The sequence below is a fragment of the Punica granatum genome, chromosome 2, assembly GCF_007655135.1.
Source record: "Punica granatum isolate Tunisia-2019 chromosome 2, ASM765513v2, whole genome shotgun sequence".
Classification (NCBI taxonomy): Eukaryota; Viridiplantae; Streptophyta; class Magnoliopsida; order Myrtales; family Lythraceae; genus Punica; species Punica granatum.
Genome location: NC_045128.1, coordinates 25,934,242 through 25,958,426, shown reverse-complemented (window position 1 = coordinate 25,958,426; position 24,185 = coordinate 25,934,242). Strand labels below are relative to the sequence as shown.

Sequence of the window (24,185 nt, the reverse complement as noted above, 5' to 3'; positions counted from 1 at the left end):
TTGGGTTGAGTGTAACATGGCCATGCCGAATTCTTCTTAACTTTTTTTTCTCTGAATTTGAAAGTTACACTAACTAAAATACTTATTTAATCTTTTGACACGGAAAATTTGATTTCCTGACATGTCATTGACCATGTTAATATGGTGTTTGTAATTGTGATAGAAAGGACGGCAGGCACCAAACACATCAAAGCCAATAGTATGGAATTGTATGATTTTGGCAACTTTAAGAAGAATCCATATTATGGAATTAAAGAATTTTATTTTGCATTTACATAGGTTACACCCCGTCTTTTGGCCTATCATTACAAAAAAGAAAAGAAAAGTATACCCCTTTCTAATTGATTATTTAGCTATAGCTAAATTCCATTACAATATTGTAACCAATGAACTTATCAAATAACTCAATGACCGGGTCCACGGGGACTAGGCCCGGAAGCCAATCGCTCGAACCAGAAAGACATGGTGTATTTGGCCCTCTCATATGCCGAGGACAGGTGGTTTGCTCGGGCAAACTCTTCCGGCAGTGCACGCGCAGCCTCAACCCCGCCGCTGCTCAGAACTACCACAAAGATCACCAGAACGATCAGGAGAACATTGATCCTTCGAAAACAAGCCATTTTTCTTGCGCTTAGGGATTACAAAATGAGGCTTTGCTGAAGTTGTGGTTGCAATGTTGGTGCGATGGGAAACTTGTTGGGGGGTGATGGGAGTATTTATGGCGAAGAGGGGAGTGATGTGTGAGTGTGTTGGGGGCGTTGGTTGACGTAGCATGGTGGGCTTCATTAAGTGGGGGTTCCGTGTTGACTGAGGACTTGTTTTGAATTAGTCAATAAGTACGAGTCATGCAGGCTGAAAATCACTTATGATTTTGCAATCTGATTTTAAGATTTAAACTCTGACCTTTACTCTACTCACTACAAAATAAAAATCAATCTTCCAATTCAAAAAGGTGGGCCCCATATATAAATCAACATGCAACTTCATTATACTCAATTCAATTTTTAATACTAAATTCTTTCAATTATTCATTACTTTTTCAACAATTCAACAATATAATCATTACACAATCATCACTTTCTCTTAACTATTTATTACTTTTTCATATTTTTTCTGATAATTCAACAATACAATCATTATAATCCAATTAAAATTAAAATTCAACTCTACTTTAATTCTAAAACCAAACACACCTGAAGGGCTTCAATACTTTGGTGAAATGGGTTGATTTTTTTGAATGTGCATAAGGGGTTTGTCGTTGGCGCTAAGTAATGTTTGAAAAACCCGTCTCCAACCCTTGAAGTTTTCACATGTCCGTCCGGTCCGTCCCATGGTATCATCGTTTTAGGGCAGAGAGGTTTGCGTTTTCATGTCGTCATTCAATATTTATAGCTAGATGTGTCCTTTTATGTAAGAACGATAGTCGAAGACAGCTTCTCATTTGATTTTGGACCAATCGAATATCTCTATTACGGATATATTGATAAAACATCAAGTCATTAATTAGCTACCTTCTGATGAAGTTTTTGAGTCCTCGGGCAGATTCGAATTCCCAACAACTGGCATCCTTTGCCAGTTACATTTCGGGCCTCTACAGTGATCCAAACAGATGATCAGGTTAACCATGTCATAGACTGGTAACAGAAGTCCAGTTACGATTAGAAGAATTTCTGGTCAAATCCGTATGAAGACGTATGCCGAAAATCAAATCGAGAATGTGATTCTAACTAATTATATTAAGTCCAAAAACGTGATGTTTGAATTGACTGTTGATCGCTCGTATTGTGTTCTTCACTTTGAATGGATTTTTCTGATCAGGAGAGGAATCATTTCTAGGAAGCGACCAAGAAGAGTGAATTTGATTTTCGCTATGATGCCTTCCCAAAACGTCGTAATGCTCCAACCAACGTATACAATATTTATTATTTGGAGCCCATTGAATAATAATAAAAAAAAAATTGCTTGCACTCCTACTGGCAGACCAAGGTAAGAGAAATTCACATAATTAATAAATAAATAAAAGCACGAACTGCTGAAAATTATTCTTTATTTCCACAGACATACCGTGGCTCCATCAAAATTCATATTAGGGAGCTAATTTATTCGCATTCTCCTCCATCTCTACATAGATATAGGCTGTATTCGTATGCATACATATTCGTATATAAATATGCTAAGTAGACTACTACAATTCATCTTCGGGAGGATATAGAATCGCGACACAAAGTACAACAGATCTGTTTCGCCGATTCAGCATCTGCTCCCTTGTCATGCATTCATATAATATTTGTAATAGCTAAACAGCTATGACTCAGCTATTTTGTATTACTTTTGCCAGACAGCGTATTGGTGGCCGGATGTGGCAAGCGTCCATTCTCTGCCCGAAGGGCACCATGAACCGTCCCCGATCTTCATGCACAGTTTCTCCCCAATCATTGCCGAATACAGGTTCGGCTGTGCCTCCAGGATCTGGATTGATGATCGGCTGTGGATGTCTTGACTCTTTCGAATGTCAATCTGAAACAAAAACGTAAAGGATGAGGTACGATCCTCGAAAATCATAGTTCTCAGAAACACCAATCACAATCTAAGCAAATGCCAGCCAATCTGTTTGTCTATAGAGAATAACTATGGTCGGTAGATAAGGAATAAGAAGTGATATAGCATATACCAGTTTCACGATTTTGTCATGCGTAGAGTTGCCCCAGTCATAGAAATGGTCATAAAAGACAGCTGGAATCCCCGGGTGAGTCAGTATGTAAGCATAACCCTCCATAACATTATTCCGTGGGAAAGGCCAATGAGCCTGCAAAGACCAAGAAGATCGCATTACGCCTTTAGTAGATGATTCCACGTCCCGAAACAAAAGTCTACCGATGCAATCTTTAACTTAGACAGCCTTCATATTTTTCATGGGTGATAGTGTTTGTGAGTCCAACTCAACTAAAGCTTGCTTCCCATAGTTCCAATTATCAGGTATGTCACATCGTTTGGGCCATTTCCTAATCCTAAACTCGAACCTGATGATTCATTTATTTAATTTCGCTAGGACTACAAGAGAGAGCAATCATCAAGTATCCACTAGTGAATGAACATGCTGTCCACCTGCCCTGCTAATAAATACATAATAGAAATATCCGCGAGAAATTTTTTGACCAGTCTCGATTAAGGAAAAGTCTGTCTGTTCTTATCAGATGAATAATCATGACGGAAGGATTTGGGAGTCGGTACCTGAGTGGAACCTGTGTCGTGATTATCGAGGAAAGTCACAGCCCTTGAAGGCCACCATCCCATAACACCAGGCGGCTTCCCCTGTGCATCACGCAGACGCCAGAACTGTCCTTTAACAGCTTCCTGCATGGCACATGGAGAATGCATAACCTGATTACTTGAAACAGAAGATTAAGGAAGAAACTTAAATTCCGTTTTTTTTTTTTTTGGTTGAGAATTCCTGCTTGCTATTCAAACAACTGACATTATATATATTCAGCAATATATCTACACTCATGACCCAAAATACCTTCAGAAAGTGAGCCAAGAAATAATGATCTCTGATTAACAGGAAATTATGATCCGAGAAAATAATATAATATCTTGAATCCTCATTGTGTGATCCATCAATAATACGGATAACTATTAGAAAAGAATAAATCGCAAACAGAGAATTTCTGGTGAACAGTCTACCTGAAGAATTCCTTTAGTTGTGAAATCAAATGTAGCTGAAAGCTGTCCTGTTCCATCAATCCAGTTGATGATCCGCTGCCTGTGGCTGTCTGCAACTCAATCGATAAACACTTCCAACGCTTAAACACAGCCATTTTCATCTAATCCAAAAAGACACTGAGATGCGCATGAATGTGAATAATACAAAATACAGTTGTTGAAACATGCAAGATGTAACATTTTAGAGTACAATACCTTGATTGTAGTCCAATTCATGACCATGGTAATTACAAGAGTCCCAATACTCCCCAACAGAAAATAAGGGTTTGGCACCTTCAATGTACTCTTTCACATATTTCGGTGAATATCTGAATTCGGAAAACATGGGAATTGAGTTTGGGGATAGTAATGAATTAGAAGAAGGAAACACATAAAATGGAAATTGGGAGATATATACCCCCTCGCAAAATCAAAGCGGAAATCTTGAAAACCAACACTCCGTAGCCACTGCATCCACTTTATGAGGTCATTCCGAACAAAATGTTGACTGTGATCAATGTTTGGTACCCCGTTGAAGTTGTCTCCTGTGCTTTTACTGCCCTGAAAATAGACAAAAAAAACTCAGATTAGCATGTTATTCAACATATCGCTTCTTCATGTTGAGAATCTATTTGCTTTGGAGAAACTTTAGCTTAGGTTCTGTTGCATTAAGAAAAAATTATTGCATACAAATTTTCCTTCAATGTTACAGGAGACATTGCGAGAGCAGGATGGACAAAGCGGAACAAAACATTTTCTGAAGTGTGTCCACACTAATAATAATCTTTCCTATAAGAAGGAAAAACATCTTTTGCATTTTCCAGAGTAAGAAACTGAAAAAGTCGACAGTTTTCTAGAATTGTTTATAAGTTGCTTTTCAATTAATCAGAGCCACAATCTCTTCCCTTTGAAAGATGAAGGTGTTTCAGTGTGCAGAGCATCTATCTCGATGAAGTAAAAGTTATGTTTGGAAATTACCAATCCACCCGTACAAGATGTGACGGCACGTTCATCCCATGATAGTGGAATTCCGTCATAACGATTATACATTCCATTATGTCCCTTAGAGGTGCCGACACGGTGGTTGATGACTATATCAGCCATCGCTCGAACTTTGTACTGCTTCATCTTTTGAAGTAGTTGTTTCAGTAAATGCTCAGATCCATATGAAGAATTTAAGTCATTCAGGTTTTGCGGAAGATAGCCTGAAATTGATCCAGGAAATTATCAAGAGAAGAAAGAGGTCAGTTGAAGTCGGACCAAGCGACCTTAAAATCTGATTCTAGAATATGATGAGAGCTGTCCTTCGAACCTTCAGGAGAAAAAGAGTGAGTCGCAGGTGGCAACCACACTGATGTAAATCCAGATTTTGCTAAATCTGGAACTTTCTGCTCCAAGTTTCTCCACCAATTGTGTTTGTGAGATTCCCAGTTGAAACCCTGTTGGTGAAAATTTCAGTTACTCATTACAAATTTTCAGACTTAACTTATGTCGTTTTTAAGTCATTAAAGAACACAGCAGCTACTCATTCCCAGATTTTTACCTGAAGAAGAATTTCCCTTCCTTTGCGTAGTATAGCACCTGAAAAATATATAGCAACAGATCATTCAGATTTCCTCACAGACAAAACTCGTAGACAAGTAGAGGCCACCAAAAAGCTTGAAAAGCAAGTTTGGAACGAAACTCTGAAGAGGTTTCTGATCTCAAGGCATGGAAATAAATTGAATAGCCGGGCAGTAATACTATGTGAGTCCAAAGTTTCCTTTTCATGGTGAACGATACATGAGCAAAGCTCCGGGTCTACTAAGTCATAGCCTATGCATTAGAAAGTCACGGTAGAAAGGCGATAAACATTAGAAAGAATAGAAGACCCACCGATATCGACCTGTTGATTGTTTTCATCATAGTTCTGTACCAGAAAACAATACTAAATAAGAGCAGGATCAAAACGAATATGTTAATCCATTACAACAAAATTGAGTGACTGCAACAAGGAAGAAGAAACGAGAGAGTGAATACATTGTTCTGGTTACTCATGTCTCCTCAACTGAGACTTCTCCGAAACGCAATGCTGATCAAGGAAAGGTTCCTCCTTTATAATGTCCTGCAATGGGAATTAATCCACAAACATCACTTATTTCACTGTAAGTTCAGAAATCTATCTCGAAACAAATGTACATCTCATGTCCATTCTTGCAGTAGGATTTACTACTTTTCCCAACCAAATGTCAATATTATCTTATTAATCACGGAATATACGACAGCAAAAGCAAAGCCGAAGTTATCACTAGAATGTCAAAACCAAGAGCTGAACATTGAAGAAATTGGCCAGTTCTTTCACGGCAGTGTCTGAAGAAGCCATACAGGTTGCGGGAAATAGTACCAAGGCGTCAATCATCCGTGTAGATGATGCCCAGCTCGAAAGCATATAGACACGTGAAGGTGAACTCGTTAAATGGGCATTTGGCAAGGAGTAAACAAAGGGGAAAACAATTACCCGGCTGAGACAAAGCATGAGACGAATTGAATCGGAGCGGGATCGCGACACAGGGCAGGCCGAAACACAGCGGCATAAATAGCAGAGGAAAAGTGAGGGGAGAAAGAAGGGATGAATATTCGAGGGAATTGGGGTGACGGAGCTCCAGGGAATGGGACTCTGGAAAGGCGAGAGAGAGAGAGAGAGAGGAGATACGGGTTCGATCGGCCAACGAAAAGGGGCCGCGGGGATCGAATTTCAGCAAATGGCGGACAGCTGAGGTAACAGTAACGATGACGACGACAGAGGAAGGAGGGAGGGGAACCAATCAGCTTCTTCTCTACTTGGGGTTCTTCCACCACCATGAAAAGGAGGAATCGTGAGCAGGAGAAGGAGAGTGGGGGTGGACTTTCGCAGCAGCTGGTGATTCTTGCTTTGCTGAGTGTGAAAGGATGCGTTTTGAGTTGAGAGCCGTTTTATATGGGAGGGGGAACGGAACGGACCTTCTTTACGTGGGCGGTCGGAACATTTTCAACGGTCGCGGTAGCCCGTCCCGTCCTCTCCTGAATAGACAGCATCGATTGATAGATTCTTAACGCGTCACATTATTACTCGGAAAGTCCGCTGTTCTCATGAGGACTGGACGATCAACAACTGGGGAAAGATCACGAGTTGATCAGATGCCCGTTGTCCGGTTAGGATGGGATCATATAAAGGAGGTTAAGATGAGATTGAAAATTATATGAATATTAAACAACCCAATCAAACGTTCTTGATATGTCAAGACTGAGGCGGATACATGAAACTAGAATGATGGAGATGTCGTTAAATTAATCTCTCTTCAATTTATCAAAATAATAATAAAATCGAGAATGAAATATAAAAGAACACGTCGATTGAATTGCTGTGACGAAAAGGGGGAGGTGGTGGACGAGTGTCGGCAACCACCGCCCTTGCCAGGTCAACAGTGGCATCAGGGCTCTCAGGCACTAAATTGAACAGTGGTAATCAGCGTCGAGCCTCTACTGTCCCAAAATCATTTATTTCACTTATCTCGTAAGAGAGATAGAAAGACGGGGAGAAGGAGTAGTGGTGGCTCAATGCTGACCATGACTGCGCCTCAGTCTAGGTCGTCAAAGGCTCAGTCTAGGTCGTCAATGACCTTTGATGCCATCGACTACCTTGACTGGATCGATGCCCCCTTCTCCCTCCTCTCTCTCTCTCTCTCTCTCTCTTTGAGGAGAGGAGATGGGGAGGACTATTTTGGACAATGGAGGCCCAATGCTAACTATTACTGCCCAATCCAAGCCGACGGCGAAATTTGATACCACTAGAGACCTGGTCAGGGTGGTAGTCACCCGTTGAACCACTACTGGTCCCTCTCCTTTCTTCTTTCATTTAGTGGCAATTTTGCAAACTTGAGACAAAAAGTAAGGGCAATAATATTATCACTCATCCATCTTAAACCCACCCCTTGAAAAGAATGATCAATGTGTGTTTGGATTGAGAGTTGAGTTGAGTTGAGTTTTGGTTTTAATTGGTTTGTAATGATTGTATTGTTGAATTATGAGAAAAAGTGTAAAAAAGTAATAAATAATTGAGAGAAAATAATGATTAAGTAATGATTGTGTTGTTGAATTGTGAAAAAGTAATGAATAGTTGAGTAAATTTAATATTAAAAATTGAATTGAATGGTTAAAAAAATTTAAAAAAAGGGAAAAAAGTAATGATTGTGATGTTGAATTGAAAATAAGTGGAATTGAGTTGAGTTGAGTTAAAAAAAGTTTTGAAGCCAAACACACATGGTTGTATACCCCGGCGAATCCCTATCCAAATCCTAGGGGTGTGTTTGGATTGAGAGTTGAGTTGAATTGAGTTGAGCTGAGCTGAGTTTTGATTTTAATTAGTTTGTAATGATTGTATTGTTGAATTATGAGAAAAAGTGTAAAAAAGTAATAAATAATTGAGAGAAAATAATGATTAAGTAATGATTGTGTTGTTGAATTGTGAAAAAGTAATGAATAGTTAAGAGAATTTAATATTAAAAATTGAATCGAATGGTTAAAAATATTTAAAAAATAAAAAAAAAAGTAATGATTGTAATGTTGAATTGAAGGTAAGTGGAGTTGAGTTGAGTTGAGTTGAAAGTATATATTGAGACGTCAAAGTATATATTGAGAAGTCCTTTATAGTACAGAGTGATCCTACAGTGCTTGACTAAAAAAGTAACTATAGTAGTTCGACTGTATCTCTATCATTGGATTTTAATCAAAAAATCTTATCTATACACAGTGATACATGCGTAAAATGACAATGCGCAAATATATTTAGGACCACGCTCAACGAACCCATCGTATCATTTCTAGACAGAACCAACCAATTCAATAAAACAAAAAATTAATTTTATAATTTTAAAATATATAAAAGTATAAAAATAACAATCAAAATCGATTGATTAAACATGATAAAAGAAAGAAAGAAAACCCAATTCCACAAAGACTATCTCCAATGGGAGAGACTCCCCAACTCTTTGAAATGGTTCATCTCTTCCATGTAAACGCCACGTCAAATAAAGATACATTAAAGAAAAAAATAGACTTCTTACTCCAATGATTATCTCTCTTTTTGAGTCTCTCATGATGACCCACATACATATTATATTTTTTAAAATGAATATAGCTAATATTATATATAAATAAAATATATTTAATTATTTAAATATAATTAAATAATTATTTAAAATAATAGATAATAAAAAAATTAATCAAATTAATTGATTTTCATTACAACAAAATAAAATTACATGATGTCAGTTCAAGCAAAAAGAATTACATGACTAACATCTATTTTATTTAGTGAGTAATTTAACGCTTATGGTGAGTATGATTTCAGATATAATCCAACAGGTGGTTTTTCAAATTTAGATTAATTAATAATTTTCAGTAATTTTAAATTAATTAAATTAATTACACATAATTTAAAAAATTAAATAATGAAATATAAAAGTTATTGAAATTAATAATAAAAATAGGCATAAATTATTTATGTAAATTATCATAGATTATTTAAATTATATAAATTATTTATATAATTATTAAATTATTTATATAAATTACATATAAATAGTTTAAATTAAAAGAGCCAATGACTCTTAAAAAAAAAAGAAAGGAAAAACAGTTGCCGCATGAGTCCTATGGGTGCCGCTGACTGGTCTCTCTGCAAAGAGACGCATCTCTTTGGAGGGAGATCGGACAGTCCCGGTGGAAGAGACGCCTGCCATGCGTCTCTCTCCGTGACACCTGGCGCCAGAGACGACGTAGGCATTGCCATTGAAGATAGTCTAAAATTCGAATCAACCGGCGATCAAAGTCCAATTTATTAAACAATAAACAAAAATAAGAGATCCCTAATTGACAATGCTCTTCAGTTATTAATTTTTTTTCAGTTATAATAACGACGGGGAATGTAATGAAAGGACCCGTGCTCCTCAGATATTGGATTTAGGGTTTCGTCCTCCTCCTCTACCCGTCCACGGGGGCATCTCTTTAATAGATCGAGTATATGAATGCTGAGCCCGAATTCATATTTCTATCCTCGAATTTAAGGATGACACAACAATTGAATTGTAGCAGAAGCTTGGACTGGAGGCTGAGCTGTACCTCACATGCTCGATCGAGCTGTAGGTGGGGAAGCTCTCAGCGGTTACAGTTAGTTACACAACTAACTATAATTAAAACTACTAATTTAACGGGCTAAACTTGATTTAATATTGGGAAAAAGACGAAAACCCCCTTGTGGTTTGGGATCGAGACAAATCGCACTATGTTCTTTTGTTTGGAACAATTAGCCCAATGTAGTTTGCTCTGTTAGACATAGGGGTGACGGCGTTAATTTTTTTCATTTTCAGTCCTCAATCTTTAACTTTTTAATCATTTTGGTTCTAAATCTTTTTCTTTTATCATTCATATCCTAAACTTTCCATTTTATTTTATTTTAGTCCTAAAAGAAAATCGAGAGGGAAAGAGGGGTTGGGGTTGCCAATCTGAGACCCCGACCCCTCCACCGAGGTCGCTAGTACCCACGGAGGATGCCCGCGACCTCGGTGGAGGGGTCGGGGTCGCCGATTGGAGGCCCTGACCCCGAATTGATCGGGGATTCCAAGTCAGAGGTCCCCGATCGATTTGGGATTGGGGTCGCCAATCGACGACCCCGACACCTCCACCGAGGTCGCCAATACCCACGGAGGACGCCGGCGACCTCGGTGGAGGGGTCGGGGTCACCGATTGGTGACCCCGATCCTGAATCAACCGGGGACCTTTGACTTGGAATCCCCGGTCAATTCGGGGTCGAGATCTCCAATCGGCGACCCCGACCCCTCCTCCGAGGTCGCTAGCGTCCTCCGTGGGTACCAGCGACCTCGGTCGGAGACCCCGATCCCTCCTTCCCTCTCAATTTTCTTTCAGGACTAAAATGAAATAAAATGAAAAGTTTAGGATATGAATGATAAAAGAAAAGGATTTAGAACCAAAATGATTAAAAGGTTAAAGATTGGGGACTGAAAATGAAAAATAGATTAACGCTGTAACCCCTTATGTCTATCGGAGCAAACCACAGGAGGATTAATTATCAACAAAAGAACATGGTGCAATTTGTCCTGATCCCAAACTACAACGGACTTTTTATTTTTTTCCCTTTAATATTTAAGCTTTCTTTTGGTTATTCAAATTATTATGCTTTTGGGCCTTCAATTTAAGAGCAACAGAAAAATGCGTCAATTTCAGTGAGAGAGCTTGAACGGGAGATAGGTGAAGTGAATGCAACTTTCTTTTTTTGTCCATCCTAATATCTGAATACCCACTGGACTCTGACTAATAGTTCGAGTTAAATCGTCCCATTAAGAGGTAAAAGTATAACAATATGGGTTTTTATCAATTCACAATACTAACTCAAAGTCTTATTTAAAGAATTGAAGTACCATATATTCATTAACGGAGGACTAGAATTGATTGTAAGGTAGTATTAAAATTGGCCACTTGATGGGTTCTGTGAGATCCGGCATTGGTTTTCCTAAACATGCATATACATATATATATACATACATACATACATACCTACCTAGACTTATATATGCATACCTCATATTTATGTGGCTGAGCATTACACAATAAAAAAAATAAAAAATAAAAAATATAAAGAAAAGAAAAGAAAGGAATTGGCATGGACCCCACGTGGTCCAACCTTCTTCCCCCACATCAACCCTTTTTTCCCACCGCCATTGACTTCTTTATCTTCCTTTCTTATTCTGTTTTGGGTTGTTGAGGAAAACGAAAAGAAACAGAGCACGAGAGAGAGAGAGAACACGAGAGCTTCAGGAAGAGCTCGACTTTGCCTCAGGTTCAATTACCGACCAATTTCGGGTATGTAGTGCGAATTTCGTTTTTGTTCTGTCGGTTGAGGTAACTTAAAGGGGAGTAAAGGGAAACAGAAAGAGTGAATTTGCTGCTGCTCCATGTAGAATTGTATAAGAGAGAAGCAAGGAACAGGGTAGAATGGGAATCGGGAAATGGTTTAAGCCCTGCAAATATGGAACTCAGCTTGCTTGCTTAGTAAATTACTCTTGTTTTCTATATATTCTTCCCTGAAATCATTCTGTGGGTCGTCCATGTTATTAATAGTAGTAGACTTGAAGTTGTTTATTTGTATTTGAATTGTCCTGTTAGCGATTTGCTTGCATATTTTCTTGCTTATTCTTGCCTATCTATGGGTACAATAAAGAGTTGGTTGTGAAGATGGTTAAAGCATGATTGTTTTTTTTCTTCTTTGATGTCTTCGATTGTGTTAAGTTCCTTGAAAGAATGCTAAGCGGTTTTTATTATTGGTTTAATTATATCCTTTCCATTTCTTTGATCATTTTAAGGTCGATTTAGTGTGATTCATTATGTGGAATTTAAGAGCAGATTGAGTAGGAGAAATGGGTGAATTTGGAATTATGGATTGATGGACAACTGAGGTAGAAAGACTGATGCTCTTAGCTTTAGTATGAAATTGCTTAATTTTGCATTTCGATTTTGAGTGTTAGGATCTACACTTTGTCGATGCATTTGGCTTTTCACTGTTGCTAGGGGATTATTTGAGTATTCTATAGTTAGTTTTATTAAGTTAAAAATTTGGAGATTTTGAAGTAATTAAGAACATATTTTATTGTTGCTTCAGAGTTACTGATTGATTGAATTATTGAATTTGGAGGATTAGATGAGATGGATTAGTTTTAAGTTCTGGAATGACGGCTAGCTGAGATGAAAATTGTAGGATGTTGGGGAACTAACTAACGAAGCTGAAGCATAATAATTGTTGTTAAATTTCTTGTATGGAGTGCTAAGTGGTTGGTATTATTATTGGTGATTATATAGTCTGGTCTCCTTGATCTTCTAAGTTTAATTTTGATCGTCAGGCATTTATGGATAGATTAAGATTGAGATGCATAAGTATATATACGCATATTACTTCTTGATTTTCTAACTGTGTTTATAATTTATAGGAGCTGAGGAGACCGAGAATATACACCTGGAAGGCTCGACTCGTTGAGTTATCGTTTTGGGGGGTCTTAGTGAGTATTTTTATTCCACTATAGAATGAAACTAAATCTTAAATTAATTGTATAAATGCTTGCTTGATTGAAATAAGTTGAATGAGGATAGTATGAGGATTTCAAGGAGTTATCGTAAATGAATTCGGTTGATTGCGATGTGGTGAAATTATTGTTTGTAGCCATGGGACCGCTGATCTGGCCGTATATAAATAGGACGCCTAGACCGCTGATCCGGCGGGATAGAAAAATGGACACCTAGACCGCTGATCCGGCGAGATACAAAAAAGGACGCCTAGACCGCTGATCCGGCGGGATACAAAAAGGGACAGCTAGACCGTTGATCCGACGGGATATTAAATGGACGCTTAGACTCCTACTGCCGGAGGATAACAGGCAGCCCTCGCTTATGAGAAATCAAATGAGAAGTTTGTGGATATGGATGCGGGGTCACGGTACCGTCGAAAACTCTGTCGCGAGGATTGCGACCCTATGGCTACTATTATTTGTTGCTTTTGAATGATTGTTTGAATTATGTGATATTGAATTGGCTAATAAAAGAAAGGGTCAAGATTGGAAAGGAGATATATAGATATATATATATATATATATGTATATATCATTAGAAAGTTTGAAGTAAATGGTATGACTGTAATTGAGGTTGTGAATGCTTAAACATGTTTGATACTTTATTTTATGGTGGAATTTAATACACACTGATATGCAGCTCACCCTCTGCATAAATTTTTCCAGATGAGCCGGGAGCTAGATTAACCGCACATGATATCTTTTTGGACAACTAGGATCAGCGCAGAGGATCTTTTTGCAGTAGGGCCCACTCCTAGTATAAGTAGTAAGTTCTTGTAGAATGTTATGATTAAGTTACGACCTGGAACTTTTGTTTAGTTGGGTTAGTAATAGGGTTGTGGAAAGTACTCTCTTGAGAGTTATATATATATATATATATATATATCAGAACCTGCTGAATTGATTATATGCTTTTGGTATAGCTTGCTGAATTGGTTAACTGTTTGAGAGGTGGAAAACATGTTATGAATAAATTGTTTATGTGATAATGGATATCGAGAAAATATAGGGGAAATTCTGCTGAAATTTCAGGTCGTGACAGGTTCAAGTCTAGGGAATGGAGAAAATTCTTGATTAAAAAAGTTTTATCCCTTAGTGGGCTGACCCGACTCGAATTGTATTAGTTAGGATTCATTGAGTTTCTGAATACGTAAACATCGAAAAATTGCCTACTTGAGCAGCAGGTAATCATTCTCCACCGTTGGATTTAATTTCGAGGATCCAACGGTGAAAAACCCCATGAAATGGTGACATGATGTCACCTTGATTATAAGGACCTGATAAGATAAGATAAGATTAGATATATATATATATATGTATGTATATGTATGTATATGTATGTATGAGTAAACCCATCTTCCTCAGTTAACCCAAATCAGTTCCCACCAAACCATGTTATAACCATTGATAGTCAAGTCAGAATAATGTTCCAAGATGAGAATAAAAGACAAGCTAAGTACACCCTCTCCAAGGAAAAAACAGATCAATATGCCTCTGATCCAGCAAAGGAGAGAGCTCAGACCAGACTTTACTGCTTAAGCAGAGACGACGAAAAACAGAACTGTATAGTATCTCCTACATTTAAGGGAGTTACATTATATACTGTTTCAAATTAAGATAAATACTTCAACTGGTTTTATGGTTTTTAATATATATATATATATAATAATAAAGATTTATGGTTTTTAATTAAATTAAAGTATCCTAAATATAATCCTACCTAAAAAAAGTATTCTAAATATAAATTTTAAAAGATTTTACAGTTTTTTTTCTTTTCTTGTGTGCACTGTCTGATATCCGGAAGCCCAATTGTTGAGGAGTAAAAAATGGGATAAATCCCATATCGGAAAAGAAAAAGAATATCCATGGGTTTATATGAGACTTGGGTACCATCACTTATCAGCTTGAGCTTTTAAGTGGATATGGGCCTGAGCCCGTATAAGCCCAATGGAAATTTAATATGGTATCAGAGCGGGTTATACTTCCGCATGCCTACGCGCGTATGCGCATGGACTCACACCACGCCAGGCCCAGTATGTCCGAGTGCAGCCAAAGTGTGCGCCTCGTGTTAGTCCCCCCTTGCCCGGTTGTCATTAGCGAGAGTTCCCATATCTCTTGATTTAGTTTTACAATTTCCTTTCTTAGATCATGTAATTCAATTGTAACAGGGAAAAAAAAACTTCGTATTTGAGGAAATGTTAATATAATTGCCCATGTAAATAAAACTTAAAATAGAGGATCGGATATACTGACATACCGCCCAGGATAATTTATCCACAACTAACGGAAGATGAAATGAAACAATTCGAGCAAAAATATATTAATAAAGGGTTAGCATCACAAGTTTAAAATCTAAATAGGATTTCAACGCCTTAAATAACAACAACGAGCTATAACAGAAATCTATCTGTTATTATACTATTATAGGTTTTTAATTTTGACTCATAGAGTTTGTGCAATGAAAGGTTATCTTTCATTCGATGAGAGCTTGCCATGTAGAATTTTAGATTTTTTTTTGGCTCATAAATGAGTGTCTCTTCACTCACATTCTTTAACGGAATAACCTACATATAAATACATTAACAACAAAGGATGAATTAAATAAATCTAGAAGAAAACAAATCAATTTAGCCCCGCAAACCCCGCAGGAGTGTTTCCATTCACAGGAATACGAGAACAACAAAAACGCTGATAATATAAAAGTGTTAAATATGATTTGCATAAATTATGTTCGATATAAAATATACACATAATATATACAAATTGTTGGAATTAAATTTTTTTTTATATACATCGTGAGTTGTGATCCCTCTTCAAATAACATTCATAAATTCGACCTTAAAAAATTTTGAAAAAAGTATAGACTTGATCCTCCAGGTTTGAGCACTTTTATATTTTCATTCTTTTTTATTATTTTTTTCTGTTTTCACCCTTTACCGTTGAACACTTTTTATATTTTAATCCTGCCATTACCAAAGTCATTAAACGGAGTTGAAGCAACATCAACTGCCACATGTGCAACATATTTCACGTCAAGTCAATAATGAAAAATAATTTGATTTCTTCAGGGAAGGCAGCACCAAGAACTCAAACACTAACGTCTTCTTTTTCTTATTCAGCTCCTACATTGAACTTTCTTCTACTGACATTCGAATAAGAGTTAATTGGATTCTTCACCTCAACCACATATGGAGCTTTGGAAGCACCAGAGCCCAAAAACGAACACATGCAGTGGTTTCTTCTATTCGGCTCCGACACAATGAACGATTCCAAGGAAGAGGAAATATCCAATAGATATCCTTCGCCCCTTCATTTGGAGAACAACTCGCCAATATATAAACAATTCAACACCAAATGTTAGAAAATCCCCTAATTTCAGTGCCTTGATCTTGATAACAAATTTGAAGTTGAGCCCAGCTTAGTTTATTCTAATTCACACTCCCCATCTCATCATAAGCTTCCTGTAAAAAGCTAATTTTATCGAAGAAGAGGAATTGAGCCGTAATTGCAAGGGGCAGGAAGACACATAGAGATAGAGAAGAGGCGGAGAGAGAGAGAGAAAGAGAGAACTGAACAATGGCCAAAACAATTTTGATATGGCCTAGTAAGGAAATATATATATATATATATATATATTTTATAGTAGCTTTGGTGTCTTTTCAATCTTCAGAATACGAAAGCCTTCCTTGCTGATGAACTTCCCAACCTGTCTCGACGGGACCATTTTCCGGAATATCACGTCCTACATCACCACCCTCTGCTTCATCCCCGATTCCTCCACCGGCACCTCTCCTTCGCCCACGCTCGACGCTTCGTCATGGAAGAAGGGCACTGCTTGGCGAAGACTCCGGGGATAGAAGGTTGTGTTGACTTGTCGGGATGGAAGAAGCAATTTTTTTTTTTGTAATCGGAGGAAGAAGGCAAGAAGCCAAATGACTTGACTATCGAGTGTTCCTTTTTTTTTTTTTAACATTGACGTGGAATGTGTTGTACATGTGACGGCTGATGTGGCTTCAACTCATCCACATTTAACGGTTTTTACAATGGAATGATTAAAATAGAAAAAGTTTTAAAGGTAAAGGATGAAAACATAAAAATAATAGAAAAATAACGAAAATAGAAAAGTATTCAAACTTAGAGGACCAAATTTATACTTTTCTAAAAAATTTTAACTAAACACAAAGAAATACAAAAACTCGCACAACTTGCTAATTACATGACTAATTTGAAAAATGTTTCTCAATACTCTTACATATTTCATGATCTCCATCATCAATAGTACATTTGTTAATATAATTTATAAAACATCGACTAAACACATCGACCGAAACTCATAAAACTAATTAGATCGTGCAGAGGCAATGGGTGGAAAGATCGTGCCCTAATTCCCAGCTTGCACTTTGTTCCGTTCTTTTTGGTTTTTCAGGTAATAATCAATGGAGAGACGGTTTTGCCCTTATTAATATGATATGTGACTGGGATGTGTCATCTTTTGGTCGGAATTTTAGTTGGAATTTGGTTGAGGGGATACATTGCTTACTTTCCAGTAAGGTCGGGAGTACTTTACAAAAATTTGAAGGTCAGGGGGCAAACCCAAACTTAGCCTATCGATCGGGGCGAATTTAACTCTTTCCTTTAGCGTTATCTTTTGGTGAACTTTCATTTTCCTTTATTAGACCCTTGTACTTCCATCGTGACTAGGAAAGAAAAAAAGCACTTTCGCCATTAATTTAGCGATTGATAAAGAAATGTGAATGTTAATATATATAATTAACCCGGTAACTAACTTCAAATTCAAATAAAGGAGATCGATTCACCCCAAAAAAATAATAAAGGAGATCGGATATACTGACATACCGGCCAGTAATCTAAACAGGATCACGATTATCAAAAATAACAACCATTTTTAACAGAAACTACATGTGATTGCCTAAAAACAATCAACAACAACAAACCCTAGCATTTCAACAAGAATGGCCACCTCGTCCTCGTCATCTTTCTGTTGCGAAATATGCTTGGAACATCTTCCGATAAGCCAAAAGTTACCATTCACAGTGCACCAGTGCAGTTGCCCTGATATTTTCGTCTGCATCTCTTGCACGGCCTCGTACATCAGAGTCTCTGTCAAGGCAGGCCGCACCTTGATAAGTTGTCCGCTATGCCTTTTGGACTGTACCAAGCCACTCGACCCAGTCACATGCCAGGAACTGGTGTCCAACGAAGTGTTTACTCAGTGGTGCCACATTGCCTGCGAAGGGAACCTGCTAGGGTATGGTAGGTGCTACTGCCCCAATGGAGATTGCCAGGAACTGATCATCGATGAGTGTGGTGGATCCGAGGCTCCAAGGAGAATTGTCTGCCCCAGCTGCAAGACAGGGTGTTGCTTTCGGTGTTCGCTGCCTTGGGAGGAGCAAGAGCGGCACAAATGCGATCGAGTGCTATCCATCATTGAGAGAAAGAAGTGGAAGCCGTGTCCTGGGTGCAAGAACTATGTGGAGCGCATAGAAGGATGCTCCACGGTGTTTTGCAGGTATATATTCACTGATCTGGGTTTTCAAGTGCAGTCTAAGTTTTTAGTAATCAAAGATTGTAACAAAAGTCATATTGACCCAAACTGTATGTTGAATTGTGATCAGACATGTTGCCTAGTCCAATTCAGTCAAGTCGAAGTCGAAGTTATATCGACTCATCATCCAGTATCTTCATAAACTTGCTGTTGGTGTTTCAATATTTGCTGCACCTGCACATTTAGCTATTAGGACTAACAGAAAGTGTATTAGTGCAATAGCAAATGCCTTCGCCTGATAACCTAAATATTTCATATTCGACTCATGATGGAACTATCAATGCCTCTTTATTAGATTTTTTATTTTCTTACATTAGGCAAACATATTTCCCTTGTAATTTAAAAAAAAGCTATTTTGACAGTCTTTCGTGCATACATATATAATCTGCATAAATTTGCCAATTTTAATGTTTTTATGTTAATGCAGATGTGGCTCAGAATTTTGCTACAATTGCGGGAAATTCATTACGGAGCTGCATTCTTGTTCGACTGACAGTATTTGGCAAATGTTCAGAAGCATGAAAGAGAGCTTCATTAGTATGGGAGAGAGACTCCGGGAAGGAATTCTTTGTGGGACAATTTAGAAATGCACAAAATGCTTCCTTTTTTTTTCCTCTAGATATGTTCTCAGTTTATTTCCTGCTCGGGCGTCAATTTCCCCTATCTACGAAGTACTTTTTGTGATTTAATTGAAAACTTTGTAGGTAAAGTTCACCGCTGAAAACATTTGTGATTCGTAAATTTGACTATCCACTTTTGCAGACGAAAACGTGAACATATAAATGCTTGTCTATCTTTTTTCTTCTTCTTTTTTTCCGGGTTATACTTGTCTCTTTTAATTTTGAGCGGACCGGTAATCTCATCTATCATTATTCAGAGAAGTTTATGGTCAAGAGATTATAGATGAGATTGCCCTAACACCCTAAAAGATTAATAATGTCCGAAGGCTGGTTGGGAGGGAGGATTGAGGGTGGATTATTTTGATCTATCATGTTTAAGTTTTTCATTTACAATTTCTAGCTAGCTGTCATACAATAGGCTCTTTCGAGTGTCCTTGCTAGCTCTGCCAACATACATATGCTGATCGATAACAACTATTAATGCCTAGAATTCGGGAGGAAGCCTTTTCGGTTTTATGTATATATGATTAACTTGGTTCCTGTAGGTAGGATTTAGATCATAATTAATCACCCAACATACGAGAACTATTGGGTCGTTTCGATTGCTGGTTATAGGGGTTATTATACAAATGTCTAATAACCCTCTATAATCTACTCCTTTATAACCCTCCATAATCCGCAATCCAAACAAGCGGTTAGTGTTGATGCTATTTCGAGGGATCAAGGAGTTCTTCCTGTTCCTAATACACAAATGACAGAACTTTCTATATGGGATCTCTCTCTGTGAGTAGATATCATGTCTAATCATTCATAATTATCCTCCTCTAAGTAGAGCTCTCTATGACAAAAAGTTCCATGACACTCTTTTCTTTTGCACATCTACGTACAAGGTTTGGGGACTAAAGGCGTAAAGGATATTTCGATTGATAATATCATGCACTATGCACTACTAGTTCTAAATTCTCATTCATAGCATCATAAGATCGGAAAGTCCAATTTACTATGAGTTTTTTTCCCAATGAAATCACGACGATTATCCTCAATTTATTGGACTGAGATTAACTCCATTCGCATGTTGGTTATATTTGTTTTGATGGAATCAGATAAAGACTTCTTGTTGTAAAGGACATTTACACCAATTGTTTCCTTTCTCAATTACTTTTGTTCATGAATATAATTCCCAAACAAAATTAGGAGAAAATTTTAATTCTATTTCTTATTGATGTGGTAAAAAAGAACCGATTAGTTTTCTTCAGTTAATAATAATTATAGTAATTATTCGAGTGATTAGCAATAATTTTCTCATTTCACGCAATCTAATTTGTGTTTTCGTACGTCACGTGGCAAGATTGAATTACTCAAGAATTTTTATAAAATTAGGGTCCTTATAAATTATAATTTATACTTATGTGGCGTATTTAAATGCAAGGGGTGTTTGTGTCACTTTTAAGTCCATTCCACACACTATTGTTGCCAAACTTCTTTAACCTTATTCTTTAATATTAAAAGATGATAAAAGCAAGCCCGGTAAACTAAACTGAACCAAGGGCCACGAAGATTCTTTTCATGGGCCGGGCCGGTAATTCATCTCCCCATTATTTTCAAGGCCCATATGGCCCATTTTTCCGCTGGCTTGACTGTCATTCTCGCTTCCCTGCCGTCGCCTGCCCTCTCTCTCTCTGGTTCGCTGCTTGCTTGCTTGCTTGCTTCTTCTTCTTCTTCTTCCTCACCGGTGCTCGGTGGCGGCTGCTCCTCTTCTTCTGAACCCCTGGCGATCTCTTTGTGATCGCCAATCCAATCTTTTCGTCCCCTACCGCATCCGCTGCCAAGTTGAAGAAGGGAAAGAGTTGACAATTTTTCACTTTACCGCTGTTTCTTGCCTAATTTCGACTGGATTGATCAGCGAGCAGGACGGGAATCATTGCTGTGGTTTCACTTTAGTTGGTGGAAAGGGAAACTGCTCTAACCTCTCTCTCCTTCCCCGTAGGGATGACAAAGTTCAGGAAGCTCGGTAGACCCACTGGTCACAGGATGTCCATGCTCAGGTCTGTCATTTTTATTCTTTTTGGGATTTCTCTTTTCTTGACAATGGTTTTGCTGAGTTGATCGGATTTTATCTGAGCAGGACAATGGTTTCACAGTTGGTGAAGCACGAGCGGATCGAAACCACTGTCGCCAAGGTAACTCCTCCTCTGTAATTTGTTCACTGGAGAGCGCAGTTATGGGAAATGTACCGTTTTTGTATATGATATGTCATGTTGTCTTCTTCCTTTAGTTGATGACACTCCTCTTGCCAAGCCCAACAGGGAAGAAAGATACTCTTTGAAGCGTAGAAATTGTTTTGAATTTCATCGTTGTCTCTTGCGTTTGCAGGCAAAAGAGGTTAGGCGGCTCGCCGATAATATGGTGCAGCTTGGGAAAGAGGTACCCTGGGATTCCGATTGTTCAACTGTTCTCACCTTTCATTCTGTAGCAACGTGTACTAAATAAGTGAAATGCAGTTTCGCTGGTTCTCTCCAATTCAGCATATTTGAACTAGAACCAGTACAGTTTTTTGAGCTTATGAGTCATTGTGATGCTTTGTCATGGCTTGATTGGCAAGAACAGTCTGTCTAGAAGTCTATCGTTTAGTGATACCGGAAGTTGATAATGCTAGCTTGCCTGTGGGGTAGATTTAGCTGATGTGCAGCCTTGCAGAATGTAATGCCTGAGTAGTTTCTCTCTGGGCAGCTGTGTTTGTAAATGGCCTCAATTATATGGTTGTTTCTGATTTTATTCGGATTGAAATGTTAATTCTACACTTTGCAACTATTGGTTGCAGGGTTCCCTTTCTGCTGCTAGGCATGCAGCTGCGTTTGTGCGAGGGGATGACGTCCTTCACAAGCTGTTTACAGAGTTAGCTTATAGATACAAGTGATTATGATAAACCCATCAAGATCCTCATTCCTTTGTTTTGCCATAAGTTGAGAACTTCTCACTGGTTAATGGTCATTGTTTGTTGCCTCAGAGACAGAGCTGGGGGATACACGAGACTTCTTCGAACCCGCATCCGAGTTGGTGATGCCGCTCCCATGGCTTACATTGAGTGAGTAAATAATTACTCATCTTCAAATCATGTTTCCTTATATTAACAAAATTGGTAGTCTCATCATTCTGTGGTGCTCTTTTACGATACTAGTCTGTCTACTTCATATTTTATTTTGATCAAGTCCCTCAACTTCAAAGAACATCTAATTTGGTCCCTCCATTATAAAGTCATCGGCCGTCGAACCACTGATCCAGGACCAAGTGTCAGCGGCCGCTTTCATGGACCGCCTAGATATCAGGACAACGATCTTTCAAATGAAAGCACGGAGGTCTGAGCCTGTGATTGTGTTCATTAGTAAGGATTAGGTGGCGTAAGTTGAGTATGGAGGACTGGACAAAGTTTTTTATGGACAGATGAAATCTGATATTTGTTAAGGTTGAGAGAAGTTCAGGATCCATTTGGGATATATTACCTCTACTTTCATAGGGAGCTAATGGTTTATGATTCTCGATTTTACTTGTGTTCTTTTCGGTAATATATATATTACAAATTTGGGCAGGTTCATTGACAGAGAAAACGAACTTAGACAGTCGAAACCACCAGCACCTCAACTTCCGCAACGACCATCCTTGGATCCATGGACAAGATCCAGGCTGTGCAGGCAGTTTGCTCCACCAAAGGAGGAGAAAAGCTTGGGGCCGGATTCATGATATGCTTAGTTTTGTGCATCAAAATCAATTTTGTCCCCAGATATTATATTAGGCGAAGGAATTTTTCCCTTTAATCTGTAAAAGAGGTATTTGCTGACAGATCTCTCACTACCTTGGTTTAATGTTTTTAGGATCTGTACGCAGACATCCCTTCGGGTTTATGTGTTGTTTGTGATGAATAAGAAAGATTAGTCTAAGTAGGCTATCTCCGCCGAGTCTAATTCATTTGCAATAATCGTTTCTCATGCCCTCTCAATTGAGACAAAACAGCAACTGAGTTTCTTTACAGTCTATAGCAAATTTTTACAAGGGGCGGTTTGGTTCAAGTCCCCGAACGTGATAATTATCCCTTTCGTTTGATTCGGCATGGAATCAGAGTTGAATTTTCCGCTCCTGTTTGGTTTATATCACTCTTAGAAGGAGTAATTATGTAAAAGGTCCCAACGTTTTCTATGAAATTAAATATATAGCCAAATGTTTCAATCGTTGTATACCTTTGTCTGGTTTATATTATTTTTAGAAGGGGTAATTAAATAAAATGTCTCGAATTTTGTATGAATATAAGTATAAATATACGCCAATGTTTCAATTGCTGTAGAAAAGATGTTTCAAATTTTGATAGTATGGGATATCTTAATCCTTCGGTCAATATTTACCACTTTTCTTGATGTTTTAACAATGTAGGACTATAAATTTTTATGTCAATGCAAAAACTGCGAGAACCCTTGAAAGATCGGAGCATTTCATCATCACCAATTGCTATAGAGAGACCGATCATATATCAAATCATTGGCAATTTACAACAGCGAAAGAGGAGTTTGATGGCAATAGATCTTGTTAGTGACCTCCACAAAAGGAGGTCATGCATCTGACAGTTCAAATATTTGAAATTGATAGATTGTGCTCAAGGAAGATAAATAGTATATGAGGGCCCCGTTATGCATCAGACTGTTCAAATATTTGAGTTTCCTTTTTCCGATAATAAGATTAGATATCATCATCCGTCTAATGGGATGGGAATATGATTTATTCATTTCAAAGACAATAATAACAAGATTATCATACGAACTGTTTTTATAACAGATATGGGATAAAGAGAGCTGATTAAATTTGCTTGCTCAGGAATTATAATTGTTTTACAGAAAGAAGAATTTGGCCGTAGAACTTGAACCAAAGTAAACAAAATCTGTCAAAACTGGAACACAAATTGCTCGTACTCTTCCATACATGATGAACAAAGTTGAAAGGTGTCGCAAGAAATAAAACACAGTTTAAACACAAACACTCGGCGTGCAAAATGAAGGTTCCTTTCCCTTTGACTTTCTTATAGATAGCTGCCAGATTGATCTGTGTAACTTTTTTACTTTTGGCCCCTGAAGTTTTCTACAAATCGTTGTCCCGGGCTTGCGT

At 37.9% G+C, this 24,185-nt stretch overlaps 3 protein-coding genes and 1 long non-coding RNA gene across 5 annotated transcripts; 3 read left to right on the top strand and 1 right to left on the bottom strand.

Annotated features, from left to right (window-relative positions):
* Nucleotides 1-2,030: 2,030 nt before the first annotated feature.
* Nucleotides 2,031-6,638, bottom strand: LOC116197532 (probable alpha-amylase 2). 2 transcript variants are annotated; one of them, XM_031527701.1, is made up of 12 exons: nt 6,086-6,638; nt 5,722-5,806; nt 5,578-5,611; nt 5,246-5,283; nt 5,015-5,141; nt 4,681-4,907; nt 4,121-4,263; nt 3,919-4,031; nt 3,685-3,773; nt 3,232-3,354; nt 2,672-2,806; nt 2,031-2,517 (listed from the first exon to the last, which is right to left on the bottom strand). In XM_031527701.1, exons 2-12 carry the CDS (start codon nt 5,737-5,739, stop codon nt 2,326-2,328), a joined length of 1,239 nt encoding a protein of 412 aa, XP_031383561.1. In that variant the 5' UTR covers nt 5,740-5,806; nt 6,086-6,638; the 3' UTR covers nt 2,031-2,325. The 2 variants fall into 2 exon arrangements, with proteins under 2 accessions (XP_031383561.1, XP_031383560.1); XM_031527700.1 differs by having other exon boundaries at nt 6,200-6,638.
* A 4,801-nt stretch (nt 6,639-11,439) lies between these two features.
* LOC116194776 lies at nt 11,440-13,773 on the top strand. The gene is made up of 3 exons (XR_004154523.1): nt 11,440-11,595; nt 12,717-12,785; nt 13,518-13,773. It is a non-coding gene; the product is annotated as an uncharacterized LOC116194776 (long non-coding RNA).
* A 1,026-nt stretch (nt 13,774-14,799) lies between these two features.
* Nucleotides 14,800-19,171, top strand: LOC116195281 (probable E3 ubiquitin-protein ligase RNF217). The gene is made up of 2 exons (XM_031524352.1): nt 14,800-18,381; nt 18,845-19,171. The coding sequence occupies exons 1-2, from the start codon at nt 17,825-17,827 to the stop codon at nt 18,999-19,001; spliced, it is 714 nt and encodes a 237-aa protein (XP_031380212.1). The 5' UTR covers nt 14,800-17,824; the 3' UTR covers nt 19,002-19,171.
* Nucleotides 19,172-20,693: 1,522 nt separating this feature from the next.
* On the top strand, nt 20,694-22,996 carry LOC116198168 (50S ribosomal protein L17-like). The gene is made up of 6 exons (XM_031528518.1): nt 20,694-21,082; nt 21,163-21,217; nt 21,411-21,461; nt 21,859-21,950; nt 22,045-22,122; nt 22,625-22,996. Exons 1-6 carry the CDS (start codon nt 21,027-21,029, stop codon nt 22,773-22,775), a joined length of 483 nt encoding a protein of 160 aa, XP_031384378.1. The 5' UTR covers nt 20,694-21,026; the 3' UTR covers nt 22,776-22,996.
* Nucleotides 22,997-24,185: the final 1,189 nt, after the last annotated feature.